This window comes from Microcebus murinus, chromosome 6 (assembly GCF_040939455.1).
Source record: "Microcebus murinus isolate Inina chromosome 6, M.murinus_Inina_mat1.0, whole genome shotgun sequence".
In the NCBI taxonomy this organism is placed as follows: Eukaryota; Metazoa; Chordata; class Mammalia; order Primates; family Cheirogaleidae; genus Microcebus; species Microcebus murinus.
This window is the reverse complement of record NC_134109.1, coordinates 33,578,486-33,603,706: the sequence shown is the minus strand read 5'-3', so window position 1 is coordinate 33,603,706 and position 25,221 is coordinate 33,578,486. Positions and strand designations below refer to the sequence as shown.

Here is a 25,221-nt window from a genome sequence, read left to right as displayed (position 1 = left end):
TTATATTTGTTTTAGAGTTTTTATATGTAAAACTTTTTTCAGTCTCTTTTTCTTAGTCTGCTGTCATTGCCTTTAGTTTCTTTCCTTTATTATCAGAGAAATATTCTTGAATCCTAGTATCTCAAATTGTGATTTGAATAGTGTGGTACAACGGATAAAGGACTTTTTTTTATAGGCAGTTTATGTAACAACAAGGTCATGACAAAATTTTAAAATAAAAGTTTAGGTGAAAAATGTTACAAATTCTGTGTACTTTCAGGCTTTATTCTGTATGTTGTGTTTCTAGTTTCTATGCATACGTTTTTCATTTGTGCTTCCAATTTATATAATATTAATGTTTATATTTTAATGTGAATTGGATACAGCTATAATATTTAACATTTGAATAATCGATCAGATTGGTATTTATTTCTTTGTTATATTTTGAATTAAAAACATTTATAGTAATAAGTCATGTTCACTAATTATACCTAAATGTATTATAACCATTTGAATAGGATCTAGGATATGGAGAACAAATTTGATTATAGGTCTTTACAAATTGTTTTTAAGCAAATGAATTTTCCTGCTGTCATGTGCTTCAAAAATCTGCTTAATTTCAAAATTCTGAGCAATAGAGTGTTTCTTAAGCTGAATATGTTGTAGGGAAAATGGTCAGCTTTCAAAACTGATTATAATTATTTAGCTGTATAAGTAAATTTTTTCTTAAGATAGCTGAAGGCTAGTATTGTTGAATAGGAAAAAAAAATTAGAATTTACAAATGAAGAAATGCTGGCCGGGCGCGGTGGCTCATGCCTGTAATCCTAGCACTCTAGGAGGCTGAGGCGGGCGGATTGCTTGAGGTCAGGAGTTCAAAACCAGTCTGAGCAAGAGCAAGACCCCGTCTCTACTATAAATAGAAATAAATTAATTGGCCAACTAATATATATAGAAAAAATTAGCCGGGCATGGTGGCGCATGCCTGTAGTCCCAGCTACTTGGGAGGCTGAGACAGAAGGATTGCTTGAGCCCAGGAGTTTGAGGTTGCTGTGAGCTAACACCATGGCACTCACTCTAGCCTGGGCAACAAAGCAAGACTCTGTCTCAAAAAAAAAAAAAAAGAAAAGAAATGCTTAACAAAAAATTGCATTTTTACTTTTAAATTAGATGGTAATTTTTTTTTTAGGGTGCTACAGTTCGTAATGAAATGGATTCCGTCATCATTAGCCGGATAGTAAAAGGAGGTGCTGCAGAGAAGAGTGGTTTGTTACATGAAGGAGATGAAGTTCTGGAGATTAATGGCATTGAAATTCGGGGAAAAGATGTCAATGAGGTTTTTGATTTGTTGGTAAGTTGATACAGGTAAAAGAATAATTGCTAGGTTTTAAAAAGCTGTTATTGGACTTCAAATAAAATATTTTTAAAACATTTTAAAAATAACTGTTAAGAGTACTAGACAATTTCTAGCCCATGATTGTCCCATGAGGTAATCATTCCACAGTATTTATTAATAGATTTATTTTGGAGTGGGTGCCACTGATTTTTTTTTTTTTTACTTTTTACTTTATTACTATCAGGTATATTTTATTTTTTCTTTAATCAGTTATAATATAAGTCATTAATTCATTCAGTAAATATTTATAGAGTACTTACTATGGGCTAGCCACTGGGGAAACAGTAACAAAACAAAGTCCATGCCCTCCTGCTTTTTATGTTCATTTTGTTTTATTATCTGCAATTGATTATTTTCCTAATAATATTAGATAATGGCAGTGCTGTAGATCTGTTGTGTCCAATATAATAGCCACTAGCTGCATGTAGCCATTTCTATTTAAATTGAGTAAAGCTACTTGAGCCCAGTTGCTGTCCCCCATTGCAAGACCCTGTTGCAGTGGTCCCTATGTCAAAAAAATGAAGTAAATTTTAAAATTAAGTTCTTCATTTACACTAGCTGTATTTCAAGTACTGAAGAGAAATACGTAGCTAATGGCTACCATATTAAAGTGCAGATATAACATGTTTCCATCATTGCAAGAAGCTCTGTTAGGGCTAATATAATGAAGTCATTTGTAGGCATTTTCTGAGGGCAATTTATGATCACTTTGTACAAATCCATAGACCGGATTTATATTCTTAATTACTTGGCATCGGTTGTTACAGTAGAATCTCTACTATCTGGTCATGTCTGTTATAAAATCTAAAAAACATCTTTATAGCCTTATTTTCATGCAGCCCCATTCATTGGATTGGTAGAGCAAAGTGCCACTGGTCATCATATTTAACTTTTTTTTTTTTTTTTTGGCTACTGTCTTTAAGTTGAGCACTGTTTCCTGACTTACCATTACTAGAAGTTGTGATGATTACTCTCTAGGCTGGAGGTTTCTGAACAAAGCAGTCAGTATTATACTAGGAAATAATAGTGAACCTAGCAATAAGACTCGAAACAGTTAAAAAATAGAATGGATGATAGAGGCAAGTCATCTGAGAATTGAGAATATTTGCATTGCTTTTTTGGTCCTAGTCACAATTACTTTTGCAAATTCTGCACTAAAATTGATATATGTCAGAGTAGATAACCCATAATTTTTATAGTGCTATGGCATCTTTCAACCCTTCAATGTGGAATCTTCCTAAACTCACAATGAATGTAAGACAAAAACCCAAGACCCTGCGGTCTAAGTGGCTTCCACAATGGGGCAGAATTGCAGAATGTCATATTTCAGGATTCCTCTAATATAATGGAATCTATGAAAAACATAATTTGTGCTTCCTGATGAAATGGGATTCATCTTTACCCAACTTTTTTTTTAAGTCTTTGTAAGGTTTCTGGTATAGTCCAGTTTGGGGAATATTTATCATAAAATCATAGAATGATTTTCATAAACACAGCTTTTTAAAATAACCTCATCTTTCTATTACAGTCCGATATGCATGGGACTTTGACATTTGTTCTGATTCCCAGTCAACAGATCAAGCCTCCTCCTGCCAAGGAAACAGTAGTAAGTGATTTTTTTCTGTTTATTATTTATTTTTCCATGGTTACTGTTTATTTCTGTGTATCAGAAATATCACTGTAGGCCAGGCACAGTGGCTCATGCCTGTAATCCTAGCACTCTGGGAGGCTGAGGCAGGAGGATAATAAATATTAGCTATTATTATGATCACTTACTCTGTGCCAGGCACTACATAGGTAACTGAGTTGTAAGGAAAAGTTGAGAACCACTGCTGTCAAATGCATTTATTTTCTTGTGATAATTATAAAATGTATTATGTTAATATACATATATATGTATTATGTTAATATACATATATGTATACATATATGTATTATGTTAATTTTCATCATAATTTTTTCTCATTTGTAGTAAGATATGGAAATTATAGTGCAGTAAGATTTTTACTAATATTTTCTGAGAAGTTATAAAAAATATAGAAAATTTCAGTGTTTATTAGATGGATGTCCCTTTTTAAGTTAGGACAGTTGCTCTATTAAGTTTGGTATTGCCCCAATGGTTATGTTTTTGTCTACCTACTAAACATCAGTTTGATGTCCCACAGATACCCCAAACTTCTCTACTGTAGAAAATGGAGGAGAACAAATAATAAAGATACTCCTTTCTTGGTAGATGGTGAAAAGGAGGAATCCCAGGGTTAGAGGGAGATATTTGAAAACTTGCTTGATGTCATAAAGTCTTTTCTTGACTCACTTTCACTATTTTATCTTCTACAATTAATTTTAAAAGTTAAAGACAAATTAGTAAGAAAGACAGAAATAAAAACTACAAAGAAAATTATTTTGGAATATTGAATCCCTTAGGAAAGATACAAATAAACTGATGAATGATAAATCATTATCCCTTTACTCTATTCCCATTTATTTTATTTTTTTTATTTTAGCATATTATGGGGGTACAAGTGTTAAGGTTATGTATATTGCCCATGCCCCCCTCCCCCTCAAGTTAGAGCTTCAAGCGTGTCCATCCCCCAAACATTGCACATCTTACTCGTTGTGTTTGTACATACCCATCCCCTCCTCCCTATTCCCATTTATTATTAGGACTTCAAATGTGAACAGCTTGTAGGTGCTAAAAAGAAAAAAAAAAAGTTGCGCTGGAAGATAGTTTTATCCAAGCAAGTCTATAACTTGAAATTTAAATAGAAGATTTCATATGGTTTGGAAACCAAACACTGTTTTAATCAGATACACTGTACTGATATTGTAACATTATTATACCCCTAGAGCTTTCCTATAAGGGTCAGCTCTCCTTCATTTTAAAAGGGCTGTGTTTTTCATTGCATGGGAAACAAAATAATTAGCCACTAAAGGAGGAAAGAGTAGTAGAGATAACTTATAGAATTATTAATAATAAGAATCAGTAGAATATATGAATAGAAGTCATACAGTATGTGTTAAGGCAATACACAGACTAACTCATTCAAATGGTTAGTATCTCTTATATGAAATAAATTTTGCTTAGGAAAAATTAAGAGCTCTTGCTCATTTTAGATGGGACTAGGTAACCTTGTCACATAAGCAAAGCATGTCCTCTTCCCACTCTACACAAAGAGGGGCCCCATTCCAAGCCATTTAAATCAGACTAGTTGGATGAGAACTGCCCAGGCACGGGTAAATAGAAAAGCATTTCTGGGTGATTTTGTTGGCCTTTGCTGGCAAAGGTCATAAACCAGATATTTCCTCCTCACTGGTCTTTTTAATTTCCCTCAGGGTCCTAGTTCACTAAGTACTTGACAATTACATAAGGAACATGATTAAAATGTGGAGTCTGACAGTCTGAGGTGTGACATGAGAAGTCAGCATTTTAATAAACATCCCAGGCAGGTGATCTGAGCGAAAACACTTTGAAAAACAACATACTGGATATACTTTCAGAAAAGTGATAAAATTATCAGTCAAGCTGAGAAGTAGTCTGATTTGCTAGATCTCTGAAAGGCTTGATAAAATTATCTCTCTCATACTTTAAGTGATAGCTAAAATTCCATTTTTAGATTTCCAAGATTTTTTGGCTAAAAAAGTGACAATTTAAACTGATTCTGGGAGCATTATTAATTGACAGGGATAGTACTCAAGCAGATTTTTTTAAAGCATATTTCTAGATCATCCTCCATATTACAGATTTTTTTCTCATGCCAAGATTGTAAATTTGCATGTATAATCTTTTTACCTAATCTCCCAACAGTGTTTTGATTCACTGTTATCCCACACAACTTTCTAAAATTCATTTTTAGTGCTGACTGACAAAAGTTTTCAAGATTTTAATCCAAACTCTAATGTTTTCACATCAAGAACAAGGCTCTGTAGGACACTGTTTGGGATGCAGCATAACATTTTCAAATTTGGTGAAGTTTCCTAACTATATTTGCTACAAGACTATGTGCTGTGTGATTCCATTTATATGAGGTAAAATATGGGGGAAACTGATCAATGTTTCTAAAAATCAGGATGGTACCATGTTTATCCTTGAAGGGGGTAAGTGGTATGTAGTGACTGAATGGGACATGAGTTGAAGCTTCTGAGGTGCTGATGATATTCTGGTTCTTGATTTGGGTGCTGGTTACACAGGTGTGTTTAGTTCTTGAAAATTCATTGAGCTATAGGCTTATGATTATGTGTATTTTTTGTACTTGTGTACAATGAAAAGTTACTGCCAAAAAGCAGACCACATTTTAGTTCTACTTTTAGCTATTTTTTATTTTTAACTGATAACTTTTTTTTACCTGTTTCACTGTATGTTGGGACTGAGCTTTCCTCATATCCTATTTACAGTAGTTAGTAAAATGTTGTTTTGAAATTAAAAAATGTTTTTAGGTAAAAATGATACCTCAAGTCAAATTTCTTAAATAGGCTGGTGTTTTCATTAGGAGTCTAGGCTATTATACTATATAATGGAGACATCTATCTTTCTATAAATATATATGTCTATATCACTATTTTATCAAGTTTCATATAGTTTATCATCATTGATTGAGAATAGTCAATTTAGTATTTCAAGACCTTAAAAAGGATACTATCTTCTCTAAAATGATTTTGAGACAGACTGGTATTATCTTTGTAATATACAGCCTCAATTACAGTAAAGATAAAAGAATGAAAGAAAGCCAAATAGCATTTGCATAGAAAAAGACTCAGAATTTTTAGGCTGTTAATATATTGCTCGGTTCAGTGAGCCTGAACTTGTAATTTAACCTGCGTGGGACAGAAATGCTTATTACATATAGATGTTAGGTTTCATTAGATGAAGGTAGGTTTCTTATAGATTTTGGAAATGTCACATGCCACTTGCCCAGCTTAGGTAAAAATTAAACAAGAAGTTAAAGAGAAAATACTTTGTTATATTTTACAGAGACATATGGAAGAAACAGCATAGGAAATATCTTAGTTTTCTGTAATGCTCATGTGAGTTCTCACTTACCTTTAGTGCTAGATAGCATAGCACAATTCTGTGATTTATTCTGATTTCCAAAAACACATTGTTAGCAAAAATCATAACTTGTGCCATTGGTAATATTTCCAAGCCTACATAATACACAAATAAGAGTTGGTTATAAACTTGATTTAGATCATTTAGATTATAAATGATAGATTTAGATTATAAACTTGATTTAGATAATTTTAGTAGTTTGGGGTGTGCTTGTTTCATGAACCTAAATATATCCCTTTAGAGGAAACACTAAGAGAGATTAAGGCATAGTTGGACTGACAGTAGTGGGGTCAAGAGGGGATGACAGCCCCAGAGAAGCTGATACTCACCTGCTTAGATGATAAGATGTGGTACGGTTTAAAGTCTACCTTTTCTAGTAGCAGTGGTTTAGAAATCACATACCTTATTGCAGAGTCATTGTTTTCCTAGGTCAGGAGGATTCTATTACATTTTTTCTGCTTCTTTTAAGCCTTTGAGGTACCTTTTCACCTCAGCTTATGGCTGCTAACAATAAAGTAGTTTGGACACTCTTGTACATATTTGCACTCAGCAGAGAAGACAACAATGAGCCTGAGAAAATATTGTAAAGTACCTTTCTCTCAACTCATAATTTCTTTGCACTAATTAAAAATTGTAACATTTAAATTATATTTATGCTAAATATTTTATGTTGCCATTTTATTATTGTTGTTTTTATTTGTATCCCCTTTATCTTTTAGATCCATGTAAAAGCTCATTTTGACTATGACCCCTCAGATGACCCTTATGTTCCATGTCGAGAATTAGGTCTGTCTTTTCAAAAAGGGGATATACTTCATGTGATCAGTCAAGAAGATCCAAACTGGTGGCAGGCCTACAGGGAAGGGGATGAAGATAATCAGCCTCTAGCTGGGCTTGTTCCAGGTAAGAGACAGTATAGTAGATAGGACATAATATTAAAAGAACATTTAAAATGCAAGTCTTAAAAAAAAAGAAAAGAAAAGAAAACCTCACTTCTTCATGCCTCCTAAGAAATTTTGCAGTTGCTTTTTCGTGTGGTTGGTTTTTTATGTTGTACCTGTTGCATAAGTATCTTGACTAGAAATGTGGCCAATTTTGCTGGGTTTTAGAATGGCATTATGGTATAACTTCATCAACCAAACCCATATTGTGCTACATTCCCTTAGACATGTTAAGACTATCTTAATATCAAGGCAACAGAATCTGTATTGAACCCTTAAACTGTAACAGAAGATTATTTTCAATTAGGGTATTCACATGATACACCACTTTTTAAGGAATTAGTAGAGTAACGCTACTGAATTTATCATACCTAATGTGATCTTGGGGTATAAATAGGATATCCCAAAATTTTTATTGAAGAAAACTATTCCTAATTTAGGCTAAACTAAAACGTTAGCTCACATTAGACATTAAAGTTATTAAGAGAACATGTTTCTCAGAAAGAGATAAGATGATACGTGATAGAACAAAGTACAGTCATGTATCGCTTAACAACGGAGGAGATATGTTCTGAGAAATGTGTTGTTAGGTGATTTTGTTGTTGTGCAAACATCACAGAGTGAGTAACTTACACAAACCCAGATGGTATAGCCTGCTACCCATCTAGGTATATGGTATAGCGTATTGATCCAACCACTATCATATATGAGGTTCATCGTTGACTGAAACATTGTTAGGCAGAACATGACTGTGTATAATTTTTTCAACAAATTGTTCCTACAGTTCCAGAATAGGGGTAGTAGAATAGAGTGAGAGGAGCAGAACCAAGGGAAGTATGATAAGCTGTTAGAGAATGCAAAAGAATACATATAGATTGATAAAATCGGGATAGGGTAAAGAGTTAATAATTCATTCATTTATTTGTTCAGCAGATATTATTATGTCTGCACTATAAAGGCACTTTACTTAGTACTGAGATAAACCTCACTTTTATATTTGACTTGAAAGCATAACCACTAATACCTGTTATGATCTTTTCTTTTCTGTATGCCCTACTTGATAATACTTTCATGGATTTGTCTCTGTGTGTTATACTTTCTTCCTTACAGTCTCAGTTTGTAAACTTCTTGAGGTCAGAGGCTGTATCTTATTTATTTTAAATCCAGATAATATCTGTTAAATTAATAAATAAAAGGTGATTAAAAAAAAAAAAGTTCTTCCAGAACTGGTGCTTCTGAATTAGACCTTCTAAGGCTCTTCTGTAACTTTACTGGCTTATCTTTTACCTACAGTATTTTTTAGGGATCATCCCTCCTATTCACCTTGAAGATCTTAAGCATAACAGATTTGTCTGTAGAATTTGCCTTACATTGAATTTGACTATAAGTAATAGTTTAGGAGAAAGGAGGAGGAGGAGGGTGTGAAAATAACATTAAGAAATATAGACTATTAGATGCATAGTAGGAATAGAGGAAGTTGTCCAAAGACTTTGGAAAATTTATAGTGCTCCCTTTTATCTCTGCAACTTAACAAAGGAGATTTTTCTGGGTGACAAATTTCAACATAATATTTACATTTATTCTTTATGTTGCATAAGGCTCCAAAATCTTTCACTTTAAAACCCAAAAGCTGCAAACAAATTTTGTCTATACTCAGTCATATTTCAAGGAAGGAGAAATAGACTTCTCATATTAACTTCAGAAGATGATGCTACAACCCTTGATTCTTCACAGTAACAATTATAGGACATTTCTCTAAGATCCTGAAGTATTGAGCAGCCATCATGGTTCTACTTGGTGCTTGTGATTGACATGAATTTGGTATCTTCTTACCATGCTGACATTAGCCCATAAATATTTAGAACTGGTGTTTATTGATCGAACAAGTTTCTGAAAGCACATAGATTTCAATGATAACATTTCTAAGTCTTTTTATAACACTAAGGACTCACCTTAGTTAGAGTTTGATGGTGATTTTCCATCAGAATTAGAAGGATTTTTAAAAGGTCATCATGTCCATCTCCCATTAATGTCTGCCACTATTTCAAAATAGCCTATATATGTTTATACTATAAAAATGTGCCACAGAAGTACATCACTGTGATGTTTTTAAGTGTTTTAATATGTAAATGATTAAATTCTTTTAAAATCTGTTAAATACTCGTTTTTAAATTTTAATGACCTCTAGTAGTAATAGTTACTTGTTTTACTAAGATTGTAGTCTATACTGCCCCTGGAGATAACCAGGCTTCCTTTGTGTATCCAACCCAATATTAATGTTTTTGCTTGGGCTCCTAGAAAATGCACTAAATTCTATAGATTATGTCAACCTATGTAGAATTTGCTTATTGATTGTTAAGAGTCCTTGGCTTAAAACTGAAGAATTAGATATAAAAAGTAAATATAAAAGTACAGCTCTAAAGTAATCCAGAATTTTCTAAGTAAAACCAATTTTATCCTTCAGAAAAAAATACTGGTTTTAAAGTAGAAATCTGAAAAGAAAGTGAAGATCAGAAAACTTGAAAGCCTTCTGTGTTAAAATCTTAATCCTGTGAGGAAAAACATGTTTTCCATTTATTTATATTATTGGTAACTTAAAGGTGGGAATAAAAAATCATTGACACATGTACATACACACAGACAGAAAGAGGGATTAAGAATAATAAATGCAAGGGATTGTGTTGAATAATATCTTAAAATTGAAAAGTGACCAATGCTCATATATTATTTTGGAAAACTTAACTCCTAGAATTGATATGCTTGATTTCGTATAATTCTAAATGACCAGAACCATTAAGATCTAGCGTAGTACATTCCACAAAGTAAATGCTTAGTGAAAGTTTTAAAAAGTTAAACTATTTTCTAATACTGGTTTATTTATTCATTCTAATAGATGATATATGTTCCAATAATACCTATCATAGGATTGGTTAAGAGAGGTTGAAACTTAATATTTTAAAAATTTAGAGGCTTATATATCATAGCTGACATTACTCTCGTGTTGGCAGAAGAAGGATTTGGAAGGGAATATAAATGAATAGTTACCTTTAGTATTTCCACCTTGATTGAAAAAAATACTTTTATCTGAAATATTTTACCCTTCTTTTTCTTTCTGTTATTAAGGGAAAAGCTTTCAGCAGCAAAGGGAAGCCATGAAGCAAACCATAGAAGAAGATAAGGAGCCAGAAAAATCAGGTTAGATGCTTATATTTAACATTAATAAAATGTTTCTTGGGTGTTCATCTAGAACTATGTTTAAATTTGCATATCAGAACTGTCAAGAAAGATGTATTCATGGAAAGAATTATGTGAGAGGCAAAAAACTGACTATCTTAAGACTGTAAAGAAAGGACAAGGTTTTAAGTATTAAAGATTATCTCTTTATAATGTGCAATTAATGAAAATTATAACTACTTTCCTAAAAACTAGTCTTTCTATGAACAGTGTAATAATTGTTTATAAATTTAAATTCAAAACAATTTAAGATTTTCAAATTGAAATATGTGGCTTTGTTTAAGGAAACATATTTATAGTTATGTGTATGATTGTTCAACAGGGAAACTATGGTGTGCAAAGAAGAATAAAAAGAAGAGGAAAAAAGTTTTATATAATGCTAATAAAAATGATGGTAAGTTCTACTCTCAGGTCTAGAGTTATATCCAAAAGGGTTTTAAATCTAGTCCTGTTTGCCTCTTCATGTAACATATGTGCTTGAAAAAGTCATTTAGTAAAATTATTTTCTTTTGGAATCCTATGAGAAAGGTAGTGTTTGGAATTCTGGAAAAAACTGGTATAAAAATTAAAGTACTGTTTAGCATATATAATAATGTTAAATTGATGGTTTCTTCCAACTTTTTTCTATTTAAACTCTTTCCTTGCAAAATTGATACTTCTAACAAATTCTTACAAAAAAGATGTGTTTGAAGTAAAAAATTATAATTTTATCTATAATAGTTCATATCACAGAGGCAACTCATTCCACAGAGCCCACTACCAGGGGGCTGAGTCAGGCACACAGGAGTGTTTTTGTTTTATTTTGACTGATTGCTAAGATTTAAAAGCTTTAAAGTTGTAGCTTCTCTTAAAATCAAGAGCTCTGATAACCTGGGTTGGTATTCCCATATCACAGCAGTCTGCTGGACCTGAGTGATGACTGTTGCCTTTATATTGGGCACCTGCTGTCTAGCCCAACAGTCTCTACCACTGCCACTTTTTAAAACACCCAACCTGATTTACTGATTTTATTACCTTCTTGGCTGGGCCTTATAGGCATTTGAATTTGCTGCCCCTGCTTTGGTTCATGTTAGAAACAAGCCAAATAATAAAGCAAAGGCACTCCTTAACTTCTTACAGAATTTATAAGGCCTCTCAAGAATTTGAAATATTTTTAGTCAGCATAAATTAAATTAATGAAGATAAAATTTATGGATTATTATTATATTCCATACAAAGCTAAGTTTGAGATTTTATCTACTTTTATAAAATTTTTTCCTAAAATAGGGCCACGCTCGGTGGCTCACACCTGTAATCCTAGCACTCTGGGAGGCCGAGGCAGGCGGATTGCTCAAGGTCAGGAGTTCGAAACCAGCCTGAGCAAGAGCGAGACCCCGTCTCTACTATAAATAGAAAGAAATTAATTGGCCAACTAATATATATAGAAAAAATTAGCCAGGCATGGTGGCGCATGCCTGTAGTCCCAGCTACTTGGGAGGCTGAGGCAGTAGGATTGCTTGAGCCCAGGAGTTTGAGGTTGCTGTGAGCTAGGCTGACGCCACAGCACTCTAGCCTGGGCAACAAAGCGAGACTCTGTCTCAAAAAAAAAAAAAGAAAGAAAAATTTTTTCCTAAAATAAAAACATTTTAATGCTAATTTTGATAGATTATATAGCTAAGAAAACTGAGTTTCAAATTTTATCTTCTATACTTGTGGTTATAATATCTCAGTTTCATTTTTTGAAACAGACTAAATTTAACTGGTCCAGCTTTAAAAGCTACAATACTGTAGAAAACTTGACATATTTGAAACCTACAGATACGTAAACTAAGTCTATAAATCAAAATGCCACCACAATTTGACTATACATGTTAGTAGAAGTAACTTAGATTTTTGAGAAAAAATCATTTTGAGAAGAAATTATATGTGCTGTTCATAATGGCATCATCATTAACATTTTTAATAAATAACTACAGTTTATAATAACTGCTCTATTCCAGGGCAGTAACTATATGCTTTAATTCTCATAATAAATTCCTTGAGTTTATAGATAAATAGATTCAAGTTTAGATATTAAAGTGATCTGTTTAAATTCTTAGAACTAATAAATGGTTGAGCTGGAATTTAAACAAATGTAGTTTGAGCTCCTACTCTGTGCCAGGATCTATGTTGAACACTGGCAAGACTAAGATGGTCCCTCTGCCCTCATGGAAATAGTGCTGAGAGAGTCTAACTACATCTGATGCTCCTTGGCAGTCAGGTGAAGTAATATAAGTGAGCACATAGCAGGATGCTAGCTGTCTGCTTTTGTTCTTACCAATTGACAGCTCTGGTTTCATCTGGATTATGGACTTTAGGAATGTTACCCCACCCATCATAATTTATACCTCATCTTGAGTCATGACTCTGGGTTAGTATTCCAGAATAAAGTAAACATAAATACAAAAAGTGTGGATAGCACAGATATGATCTGTCTTCAAGTTATACAACTACAGGAAAGTATTCCAGCTTTCTCTGATAACACTGTATGTACATGTACATGTCTGATTCTTAAAACAACCCTCTTAATTAGGGTAATAGTGTCTGCATTTTAAAAGATGACAGATATTTAATTAGTGTATTTGCTGATATCCCATCCTCTGTAAAACTGTTAACTACAAACTAGCTATTTTGTGTAGGGATCAATATAATTACATTGTATCAGACATTCAAACACAATATGAAATAAGATAAACAATGAAAATATTTTAGGAGTAATATATTGTCTATTCATTTTCATAGTGTCCTAGCAAGGATATGATGACAGTAATTATACTCCTTTCCATGTTGGGGGAAAGAATTTATGGTATTTATATCTTTATTACATGGCAGTAATTCTGTCTAAAGAGTTTAACTTTTTCTTTTCCAAAGATTATGACAATGAAGAGATCTTAACCTATGAGGAAATGTCACTTTATCATCAGCCAGCAAATAGGAAAAGACCTATTATCTTGATTGGTCCACAGAACTGTGGCCAGAATGAATTGCGTCAGAGGCTCATGAACAAAGAAAAGGACCGCTTTGCATCTGCAGTTCCTCGTAAGTTTGGATGCATTCCCATTTTCCTGTGCTTTTCAATTGACCACCTCAGAATCTAACTAACAGTATGTAGGGAAACTTTTCATCCATTTCATCAAAACAATGTTGTCAATGAAAGAGGAGGTTTTGTTTAACCAAATATTTTGACAAAAGATAGTTGTTCTTAAGAAATTTGAAATTTTCCTTAGAGTATGGTATGTACTAATTATTTTCTGAATGAATTTTAGTTCGGACCCCTTATTTCCTATTCAATAGGGAATTAGCTCCTGCTTCTGGAAACTGATGCTGAATGTAGGAACTTAGATATAATCTTTGAAAGCAGAAATTCTGTTTTAAGATTATGTAGTACCTAAGCTTATGGAAATAAATTTCAGGAAGAGATGAGTGGTAGTGTTTTAAATGCAAGATGAGGTAATTTAAAGTGTAAGTATACAATGTATTAAGGTAATGTAACTATTTAATATTAATATTAAAGCAATACAAATACATTCTTGTCCATTTTTTAATCTAGAAATAAAAACAGTGTTAAACACAGACTCTTGGTATTTCCTCAATTCATTATTTCATAATCTGTGTTACAAAATAAAATTCTTTCTGACTAGCAGAATTATCCCCATCCTCACTCTAATCTATACCAGTTATTTTTATCTGATTTTGTTTGTCTAGATACAACTCGGAGTAGGAGAGACCACGAAGTAGCTGGTAGAGATTACCACTTTGTTTCACGTCAAGCATTTGAAGCAGACATAGCAGCTGGAAAGTTCATTGAGCATAGTGAATTTGAGAAAAATTTGTATGGAACCAGCATAGATTCTGTACGGCAGGTGATCAACTCTGGCAAAATATGTCTTTTAAGTCTTCGTACACAGGTAAAGCTAGAATTTTGGTTTAGGGTTTGAACTTGGAGGGCATGTCATACAAAGTAATCTAGTGGAAACTGTATTTTGGTCCAATAACAAAAAGACCTAATTAAGTTCTCATACAGTTTCTCCTACTGATTTGCTATGTGAAATCAGACAAGTTGCTAAATCTCTTTCAGTTTCCTCAGAGGGAAAATATATACATATCTACATATAAAGGTTGAGTATCCCTTGTCCAAAATGCTTGGGACCAAAAGTGTTTGAGATTTCAGGGTTTTTTTCAGGTTTAATTTCAGATTCCAAAATCTGAAATACATATACATGATGAGCTATACATATACATAATGCATATACATAATGAGCTATCTAGGGGATAGGACTCAAGTCTAAACACAGAATTCATTTATGTTTTATATACACCTTATACATAGAACCTGAAAATAATTTTAGTTTTCCCCTGCAGGGTGCTGAATAAATTGGGTATACCTACGGTTTTTTTTTGTTTTTTTTTTTTTTTGAGACAAAGTCTTGCTCTTTTGCCTGGGCTAGAGTGCTGTGGCATCAGCCTAGCTCACAGCAACCTCAAACTCCTGGGCTCAAGTGATCCTCCTGCCTCAGCCTCCTGAGTAGCTGGGACTACAGGCACGCACCACTGTGCCCGGCTAATTTTTTCTATTTTTAGTTGTTTGGCTAATTTCTTTCTATTTATAGTAGAGACAGGGTCTCGCTCTTGCTCAGGCTGGTCTCGAACTCCTGAGCTCCATCAGTCCTCTCGGCTCGGCCTCCCAAAGTGCTAGGATTACAGGCGCAAGCCACCGCACCCGGCCTTATACCTGCATTTTGATTGCAGCCATTACATGAGGTCAGATGTAGAATTTTCCACTTGTAGCATTATGTCAGTGCTCAAAAAGTTTTGGATTTGGGGGCATTTTGGATTTCAGATTTTCAAATTAGGGATGTTCAGTCTGTATACTATAACATGTATATATTTTCTGAAACTTGAAATACAACAAACATAGTACTGGTAATATTTTAAATATTTTGGAGGCCATGAAAGAATTTCCCTTTTCCAGTTCTAATCTGAGAAAAATTAGAGATTGTTCTCAAGGATTTAAATGCCATTGTTCAGGCCGGGCACAGTGGCTCACGCCTGTAATCCTAGCTCTATGGGAGGCCGAGGCGGGCGGATTGCTCGAAGTCAGGAGTTCAAAACCAACCTGAGCAAGAGCGAGACCCCGTCTCTACTATAAATAGAAAGAAATTAATTGGCCAACTAATACATATAGAAAAAATTAGCCGGGCATGGTGACACATGCCTGTAGTCCCAGCTACTCGGGAGGCTGAGGCAGCAGGATTGCTTGAGCCCAGGAGTTTGAGGTTGCTGTGAGCTAGGCTGACGCCACGGCACTCACTCTAGCCTGGGCAACAAAGCGAGACTCTGTCTAAAAAAAAAAAAAAAAATGCCATTGTTCAAGTATTAGCAAGTGTCACAATGAATGCTCAGTTGTATGTAATAATGAAACCTGAGTCAGTTTTGATTATTTGGCAGACTAAGCAAAAATGTCTAATTATTAACCAGTGCCTCTTAGATGCCTATTTAAAAAGATAAAGTAATTTTAGAAATTTGGAGTTTTTAAGATTGTGTTTGTTAAGGAAATTTCTAAACTTTTTCTAGGTTGCACAGGTTAAGCGTAAAACTTTGTTCAATGTGGTAGAATCTGCTGCTTGTGTCAACTCAGGCAACATGGTCAACATCAAAAAGATGTACTAAAGGAGAATTGATTTTAAAATGGCTATTCTAAAATAGCAACTGGGTGTTTGCGGATTTGTTTTTTTAGTAGACAAATACGCTTAGGCTTTGACTCTTTCAATTATAAACATTTGATTTAAGAGAAGTGTAAATGTTTTTACTGAATTCCTTCAAAATTCTTTTTTTTCTTTTGAGAGAGAGAGAGAGAGAGTCTTGTTTTGTTGCCCAGGCTAGAATGAGTGTCGTGGCGTCAGCCTAGCTCACAGCAACCTCAAACTCCTGGGCTCAAGCAATCCTGCTGCCTCAGCCTCCTGAGTAGCTGGGACTATAGGCATGTGCCACCATGCCCGGCTAATTTTTTCTATATATTTTCAGTTGGCCAATTAATTTCTTTCTATTTATAGTAGAGACGGGGTCTCACTCTTGCTCGTGCTGGTTTCGAACTCCTGACCTCGAGCAATCCGCCCGCCTCAGCCTCCCAGAGTGCTAGGATTACAGGCGTGAACCACTGCACCTGGCCCAAAATTATTTATATTATTTGGGCTAAAATATATTAACAAAGAACTCAGAGTAGTGAAGCATATAGTTTTATTCATATTAATTCCTTTTAGATAGAAAAGGACATATCCTTGTAATCTCCATTTTGGTAGAGTCCTTCAGTTTGAGGATACAGTCATGCAGTGCTAAAGACAAAGTGAAAACCATAGTCTCCTAATTCAAACAGATTCTGCCTTTTCTTGGATGTGCTTTTCTAGAATTTTGCATGTGTATGTGAAATTTTTCTTTGATTTTGTTTATATTTAGTGCCTGGCACATAGTAAGGCAACTGCCTCGATTCTGCCTCTGAAGTTAATTTTTATTTATTTATTTTTGAGACAGAGTCTCACTCTGTTGCCCCAGCTAGAGTGCCATGGCATCAGCCTAGATCATAGCAACCTCAAACTCCTGGGCTCAAATAATCCTGCCTCAGCCTCCTGAGTAGCTGGGACTACAGGCATGAGCCACTATGCCCAGCTAATTTTTTTCTATATATTTTTAGTTGGCCAATTAATTTCTTTCTATTTGTAGTAGAGACAGGGTTTTGCTCTTGCTCAGGCTGGTTTCGAAAAAGTAACCTTGAGTGATCCGCCCGCCTCAGCCTCCCAGAGTGCTAGGATTACAGGTGTGAGCCACCGTGCCCAGCCTAATTTTTAATATAGTTATAATCTGTGTAAGTGATCTTATTATTAGCAGGGTATTTTAGCATCACATAGTTGCCATCCTTCAGTATCATTCACTTATGTTCCATTATGTAGAAGAGCAAGCTACGTAATATATTCTTACAGTGAATGATAGGGTATTATGTGAATTGTTTGTTATGAAGATATTTGGAATGGAACAGGATGGAGAACCCAGACATAAAACCATCCTCACATAGCCATCTGATTTTTGACCAAGCAGGCAAGAACATACACCGGGGAAAAGAATCCCTATTCAATAAATGGTGCTGGGAAAATTGGATAGCCACATGTAGAAGACTGAAACAGGATCCACCCACACCTCTCACCTCTCACAAAAATCAACTTCACGATGGACCTAAGGCATGAAGCCATAAGAATGAACCTAAGGCATGAAGCCATAAGAATTCTAGAAGGAAATGTTGGAAAAATTCTTATAGACATCAGCCTAGGCAAAGAATTTATGAAGAAGACCCCAAAGCAATCACAGCAACAACAATAATAAATAAATGGGATCTGATCAAATTAAAAAGCTTCTGCACAGCCAAAGAAACTGTCACTAGAGTGAATAGACAACCTACAAAATGAGAGAAAATATTTGCATGCTATATATCCAATAAAGGGCTAATAACTAGAATCTATATAGAACTCAGGAAAATCAGTAAGAACAAAATCAAACGACCCCATTAAAAAGTAGGCAAAGGGGGCCAGGCGCAGTGGGTCACACCTGTAATCCTAGCACTCTGGGATGGCAAGGCGGGTGGATCGTTTGAGCTCAGGAGTTCAAGACCAGCTTAAGCAAGAGCAAGACCCTGTCTCTACCAAAACTAGAAAAAATTAGCCAGGCATGGTGGTACATACCTGTAGTCCCAGCTACTTGGGAGGCTGAGGCAGAAGGATCGCTTAAGCCCAGGAGATTGAGGTTGCGGTGAGCTAGGCTGACGCCACGGCACTCTAGCCCGGGCAACAAAGTGAGACTCCATATCAAAAAAAAACAAAACAGTAGGCAAAGGACATGAACAGAAACTTTTCAAAAAAAGGTAGACCAATGGACAACAAACATGAAAAAATGTTCAACATCTCTAGTCATCAGGGAAATGCAAATCAGAACCACAATGAGGTATCACTTAACTCTTATTGAGAGTGGCTTTTATCAAAAAGTCCCAAAACGACAAATGTTGGTATGGACGTGGAGAGATAGGAACACTCATACACTGCTGGTGGGACTGCAAACTAGTATAATCTCTATAGAAAGTAATATGGACATACCTCAAAGCACTAAAAGTAGACCTACCATTTGATCTAGCAATCCCTCTACTAGGTATCTATGCAAAGGAAAAAAAGTCATCCTAAAAGTAAAGCTATCTGCACTCGAATGTTTATAGCAGCACAATTCACAATTGCAAAGAGGTGGAAACAACCCAAGTGCCCATCAGTATGTGAGTGGATTAATAAAATGTGGTATATGTATACCATGGAGAACTACTAGCTACAAAAAACAATGGGGAACTAACGTCTCTTGTATTAACATCTTGGGTGGTGCTAGAGCCCATTCTTCTAAGTGAAGTATCACAAGAATGGAAAAACAAGTACCACATGTACTCACCATCAAATTGGTACTAATTGATCAATACTTATGTGCACATATAAAAGTAACATTCATTGGGTGTCGGGCAGGAGGGGGAATGGCTAAAATCACACCTAATGGGTGCAGTGTGCACTGTCAGGGGATGGGCACTTTTGTAGCTCTGACTCAGGCATTGCAAAGGCAATATATGTAACCTCAACGTTTGTACCCCCATAATATTTTGAAATTTAAAAAAAAGATATTTGGAAACACTCATAGACAATGTTTAATAAAATGACATTATATTCCAAGTGTATTATTGGAAAGTAACTAAATGATTTTAAAATCCAAATATCTCTTCTTTACAGTCATTGAAGACCCTCCGGAATTCAGATTTGAAACCATATATTATCTTCATTGCACCTCCATCACAAGAAAGACTTCGGGCATTATTAGCAAAAGAAGGAAAGAATCCAAAGGTAAAGTCGTTATACTATTATACTATTCCATTGAAAGTAAACACAAAACATTCCTGGTCTAGTTTGTCTCAGTGCTTAAAAGCTACATCAACTTGAGCATTCAAACTTATTATACTTTCTACAGTGTCCCTTGTCCAGAAATTGCCATGGTTGTCACTGGTTGGACTATGGCACCTTACCAAAGCAGGGGGCCTCTCTTGTTCTCCACACATCTTGTATTGTTACCCCAAACATATGGTAAACATTGGGGTTCCTTAAAACATATTAAACTTCTTCATATGGGTCTGTAACATTTCCAGGGGAATTATGTGACCCCACCAAAGTTATCAGCAAAATGTTAGGGATTACCTACTTATCTCTTTAGATATTCCACATTCGCAGAATTTAGCTATTGAGTGCTGTAGCTTTTCTCTTCTTTTTTCTCACTGAAATTTTATGTCCTGTTTTTCTTCTCCCTTTGGTCTTCTCATATGATTTGAAATAGAAAAAAAATTGTTAATTATTTTAGATCTATGCTGGATATAGTTGAGGTAGTGCATGTCATATTAAACATTATTAATAATTAAGTGATATATACTGGTATATTATTAAGAAGGCATTGACTTTTTATTTAAATGTGTAAAATGAAAACTCTGTCAAATGGCTTATATCAAGGTAACAAATACTCTTCCTTGTTTTTTGCTACTTATTTCTTAAATATATCTGTTTTATGGAGGGCTCACTCATATTGCCTTATTTCATTTATTATGCCTTTAAATCTCCTTAAAGGTAGTCATTAAAAGAATACTAACACTCTGATTTGACTCTTGACTCTACCACAAGCATCACAATCCTCCCTCTGCCCCTTCTGCCTCATTGCTCCCAGTATATCTTTTTCCACTCTACATCTATTTAACATTTCTTATTCAGTCTATATGTGGGGTAATAATTGTTACTGTCTTAGCCCATCGTACTTGTTGAGCATAATTCTGATTGCTTCGTCTTGGCTAAGTAGACTAAATAGCTGGTTAAAGTAGTGCTTCACCCTTTTTCATTTCTGCATCATACTTGTAAATTCATAAATAACTAAAGTCAGATTATCTGTTGTCTGTAGCACTTGGGTGATAACAAAAGAAATACAGGATATAGTCACTGGCTGTTCTTGAGGAAGATCACAATATAATAAGGGAAACAAGATTAATACTATATAAGCTTTGTGTCCAGTAACTACTTTGGTAGACCAGAAACATCATGGTTGCTTAAGGAAAAGGTTTTAAACTAAGGACCAAAGTGGACTCCATTCTATTGGTCAGCCTAATTTTCTATTTTCTAACATGTCCACTTATTTCTTGTTATGCTATTCTTTTCCAACAAAGATTCAGTATTGTACAAAGGGCCATACACTATTTCAAAATGTGTTAAGCAACTTGCTTTTGGTTGGTCTCTGGCAAGGTTTTCCTGGAATTTTTATCTATTTTGAATTGGCCATCCTAAATTTTCAACTTAGGTTTAGAAAGATGTTGATTGTATGTGTTTTTAAAGCAGGAATTTAATCAGGACCAAAATGTTTTGTCGATGTACAATATATTTTTCTAATTAGAACTCTAATTCTTTTGTAAATTTAACTTTACTGAGTTATACTTTACATATAACAAATGCATGCATTCTAATTGTATAATTCAGTCAGTTTTGGCAAAATGTATGCCTGTGTAAACACCATGTCAGTCAAGGTTTAGGACATTTCTATTATTCTAGAAAGTTTTTCTACGTTCCTTTGAAGTTAACTCTTCCATTCTTTCCCGGGCAACCGCTAATCTGCTTTCTGTGACTACCAATTTATTTGGTCTGTTCTAGAAGTTCACATAAATGGAATCATACAGCATGTTTTAAGTTTGTGTCTGGCTTTTGATCAGCATGTTTTTGAGATTCACCTATATTGCATCTAATAGTAGTTCATTTCTTCTTAATGCTGAATAATATACCATGATATTACTATACCGCAATTTGTTTATCCATTCTCCAGTTAAACATTTGGGTTGTTTCCAATTTTAAGCTAGTGTGACTAAAGCTGCTCTAAACATTCTTGAAGTTTTTTGGTGAACATATGTTTTCCTTTCTCTTGGATAAATAACAGAAGTAGAATTGCTGGATCAAATGATAAGTATACATTTTAACTGCATAAAGAAATTACTAACCTGTTTTCAAAACAGTTCACCATTTTATGCTCTCACCACTGTTTGATGGTTCCAGTTGTTCCATATCCTTACCAACTTTGGCTATTGTTCATTTGTAACATTTTTTTTACCCATTCTGATAGGTATAAAGTGTTAACATTATGGTTTTCACTTGCATTTTCCTGATGACTAATGATAATCTTTTCATGTAGCCATTTGGGCACATTCTTTTGTGAAATACCTCAGTCCTTCTCATTTATTTTTATTTTTTTTTTGAGACAGAGTCTCGCTTTGTTGCCCAGGCTAAAGTGGCATCAGCCTAGCTCACAGCAACCTCAAACTCCTGGGCTCAAGCGATCCTCCTGCCTCAGCCTCCCGAGTAGCTGGGAATACAGGCATGCACCACCATACCCAGCTAATTTTTTCTATATGTATTAGTTGGCCAATTAATTTCTTTCTATTTATATTAGAGATGGGGTCTCGCTCTTGCTCAGGCTGGTTTCAGACTCCTGATCTCAAGTAATCTGCCTGCCTCGGCCTCCCAGAGTGCTAGGATTACAGGCGTGAGCCACTGTGCCTGGCCCTCATTTTTAAAAAATTGGGTTTTCTTGAGTTGAAATAACTTTTTATATATTCTGGATATAAGTCCCTCATCAGATGTATGTATTACAGATATTTTTTTTCTTTGAAGTCTTTGTGTCTTTTGAAGATCAGAAATGTTTAATTCTGGCCGGGCGCAGTGGCTCACGCCTGTAATCCTAGCACTCTGGGAGGCCGAGGCGGGCAGATGGCTCAAGGTCAGGAGTTCGAAACCAGCTTGAGCAAGAGCGAGACCCCGTCTCTACCAAAAATAGAAAGAAATTAATTGACCAACTAAAAATATATATACAAAAAATTAGCCGGGCATGGTGGCACATGCCTGTAGTCCCAGCTACTCGGGAGGCTGAGGCAGTAGGATCGCCTTGAGCCCAGGAGTTTGAGGTTGCTGTGAGCTAGCCTGACGCCACGGCACTCACTCTAGCCTGGACAACAGAGTGAGACTCTATCTCAAAAAAAAAAAAAAAAAAAGTTTAATTCTAATAAAGTTTACCTGTTCTTTTTCTTATGGTTAACAATTTTTGTAAATCATTAGGTTGTAAAGATTTTATCCTATTCTTTTAAAAGCTTTTTAGTTTCAGCTTTTACATTTATGTCTATGATTTATCTCATATCAATCTTTGTTGTAGTGTGAGGTAAAGGTGGAGGTTTTGTTTTGTTGTTTTTAATTATGTGGATATCCAGTTGTTCTAGCACCATTTGTTGAAAAGACTGTCCTTTCCCCATTAGGTTGGCTCCTTTGTCAAAAATAACCTGACCAAATACTTGGGGAGGGAGGATTATTTCTGAACTTTATTTTGTGTTTATTCTGGTATCACACTGTCTTGATTACTGTAGCTTTATTGTTAGTTTGAAAACAGGCAATAAAAAGGAATGCAGTACTGATACATGCTGCAACATAGGTGAACCTTGAAGACATAGACTTCAATTCCATATAATTTCATTTACATGGAATGTCAGAATAGACAAATCTGTGGAAACCTGAAGTAGATTAGTGGTTGGTTGTCAATTGCAGAATCTGTGACCATACTAAAAACTATTGAATCATACGCTTGAAATAATCTTTTTTTGGTGTAAATTTAAGGAATACTAGTACAGTTTTATTACATAGATATATTGTTTACTGGTGAAATCTGGGCTTTTAGAGTAACCATCATCTGTATAATGTATGTTGTACCCATTAAGTAATTTCTCATCCCTCATCCCCCTACCCTTCTGAGACTCCAGTGTCTCTTGTTCCACATTCTGTGTCCATGTGTATGTGTTATTTAACTCCACTTATAAATGAGAACATGTGGTATTTGACTTTCTGAGTTGTTTTACTGAAGATAATGGCCTCCAGTTCTGTCCTGAATTGATTACTTTAAAATTTATATGGAAATTAAAAACAATAACCAAAACACTTTAGAAAAAGAACTAAGTTGAAAGGCTTTTGTCTTTATTTTCTTTATTGTTTGTGTGTTTTCTATTTAATTCATTTCTGCCCTTTTTATTCTTTCCTTCTTTCTTTGAATTTAATTTGCACTTAAGAGTTTCTAAAGATGAAAACTTACATAATTTTTAAACCTTTCTTATTTTCAAATATAGGCATTTAAAGTTATAAATTTCCCTCTAAGTAGTTCTTTATTTGCATCCTACAAGTTTTGACATTATATTTTTAATTATTTTGTTAGAAAAACATTCTGATTTCCCTTGTCATTTTCTTCTTTAACCCCTGGGTTATTTATGTTATTTAATTTCCATCCATTTGGAAATTTAAAAAAATATTTTATTGATTTATAATTCCATGTGGTCAGACAATAAACCCTGAAAGACATCAGTCTTTTGAAATTTTGTTGATCATTATTTTTATGACATCTATCTTGGTGCATGTTCCATGCACACCTGTAAGAATGTATGTTCTACAGTTGTTAGGTAGAAGATGGTATATCTTATTGTCTTTTTATTCCACTTATATTTTTATATCCTTTGGTATTTCTAATAGTGCTTTATTAAACTCACATAATAGAAGTATTGATAAAAACAAATCTTCCGTTTTAACTTTAAAACTGTACTAACTAAGAAAGTGATGGTGAGGCCGGGCGTGGTGGCTCACGCCTGTAATCCTAGCACTTTGGGAGGCCAAGGCAGGCGGATTGCTCAAGGTCAGGAGTTCGAAACCAGCCTGAGCGAGACCCCGTCTCTACCAAAAACAGAAATAAATTAATTGACCAACTAAAAATATATATATACAAAAAATTAGCCGGGCATGGTGGCGCATGCCTGTAGTCCCAGCTACTCGGGAGGCTGAGGCAGTAGGATCGCTGAGCCCCGGAGATTGAGGTTGCTGTGAGCCAGGCTGACGCCACGGCACTCACTCTAGCCTGGGCAACAAAGTGAGACTCTGTCTCAAAAAAAAAAAAAAAAAAAGTGATGGTGTTACTCACTGGATATAAAATATAACTACTTAATCAGTTATCTAATTGTACTCTGAATCTGTTCTCCTAGTATGGGGGCTTCGCTTGAGAGTGGTTAACTGACAGTCACTTTTGCCAAATGGCTAATCTTTTCAGCTCAAAAATTTTTGAGGTAAAACATTTTGTTTCATTTTAGTTATGGATTGTAATCTGAAAAAGCAATTTAGAAATAAAGTCTGAATGTATAAATTATATAAGCCATTTTGGCATAAGGTAAAATAATAATGCCTTAATTTTAATAATTTAAGGCATTATTTATTGAAGTAGATTGAAGCTTAGCATTTACATTTCAGCACTAGCACCACAAAGTTTCAATACTATATGGAGTCCTAGAATGTTCTTTGAATAATCTTGAATTTTGAGTAGGTATAAGTTTTGGCAAAAATGTCAGTGTACCAGCTACAATGGTGAAGTGGAGTCCCTGCTAAGGAACAAAGGATTCTGTGTACCATATTCAGATGCGCAGCATTCCAGAATAAAAATTACAGAG

General features: G+C 34.6%; 1 protein-coding gene across 6 annotated transcripts in view; it reads left to right on the top strand.

The window, feature by feature from the left end:
• The window catches only part of PALS1 (protein associated with LIN7 1, MAGUK p55 family member), an 88,030-nt gene that overhangs the window by 56,130 nt on the left and 6,679 nt on the right, over positions 1-25,221 (top strand). For all 6 annotated transcript variants that reach the window (XM_020285738.2, XM_020285736.2, XM_020285737.2 and 3 more), the window contains 8 exons: positions 1,167-1,328; positions 2,902-2,979; positions 7,140-7,323; positions 10,485-10,556; positions 10,918-10,989; positions 13,485-13,652; positions 14,319-14,521; positions 19,415-19,525. In XM_020285738.2, coding sequence (XP_020141327.2) covers positions 1,167-1,328; positions 2,902-2,979; positions 7,140-7,323; positions 10,485-10,556; positions 10,918-10,989; positions 13,485-13,652; positions 14,319-14,521; positions 19,415-19,525 — 1,050 coding nt within the window. The remainder of the gene's footprint in view (positions 1-1,166; positions 1,329-2,901; positions 2,980-7,139; positions 7,324-10,484; positions 10,557-10,917; positions 10,990-13,484; positions 13,653-14,318; positions 14,522-19,414; positions 19,526-25,221) is intronic.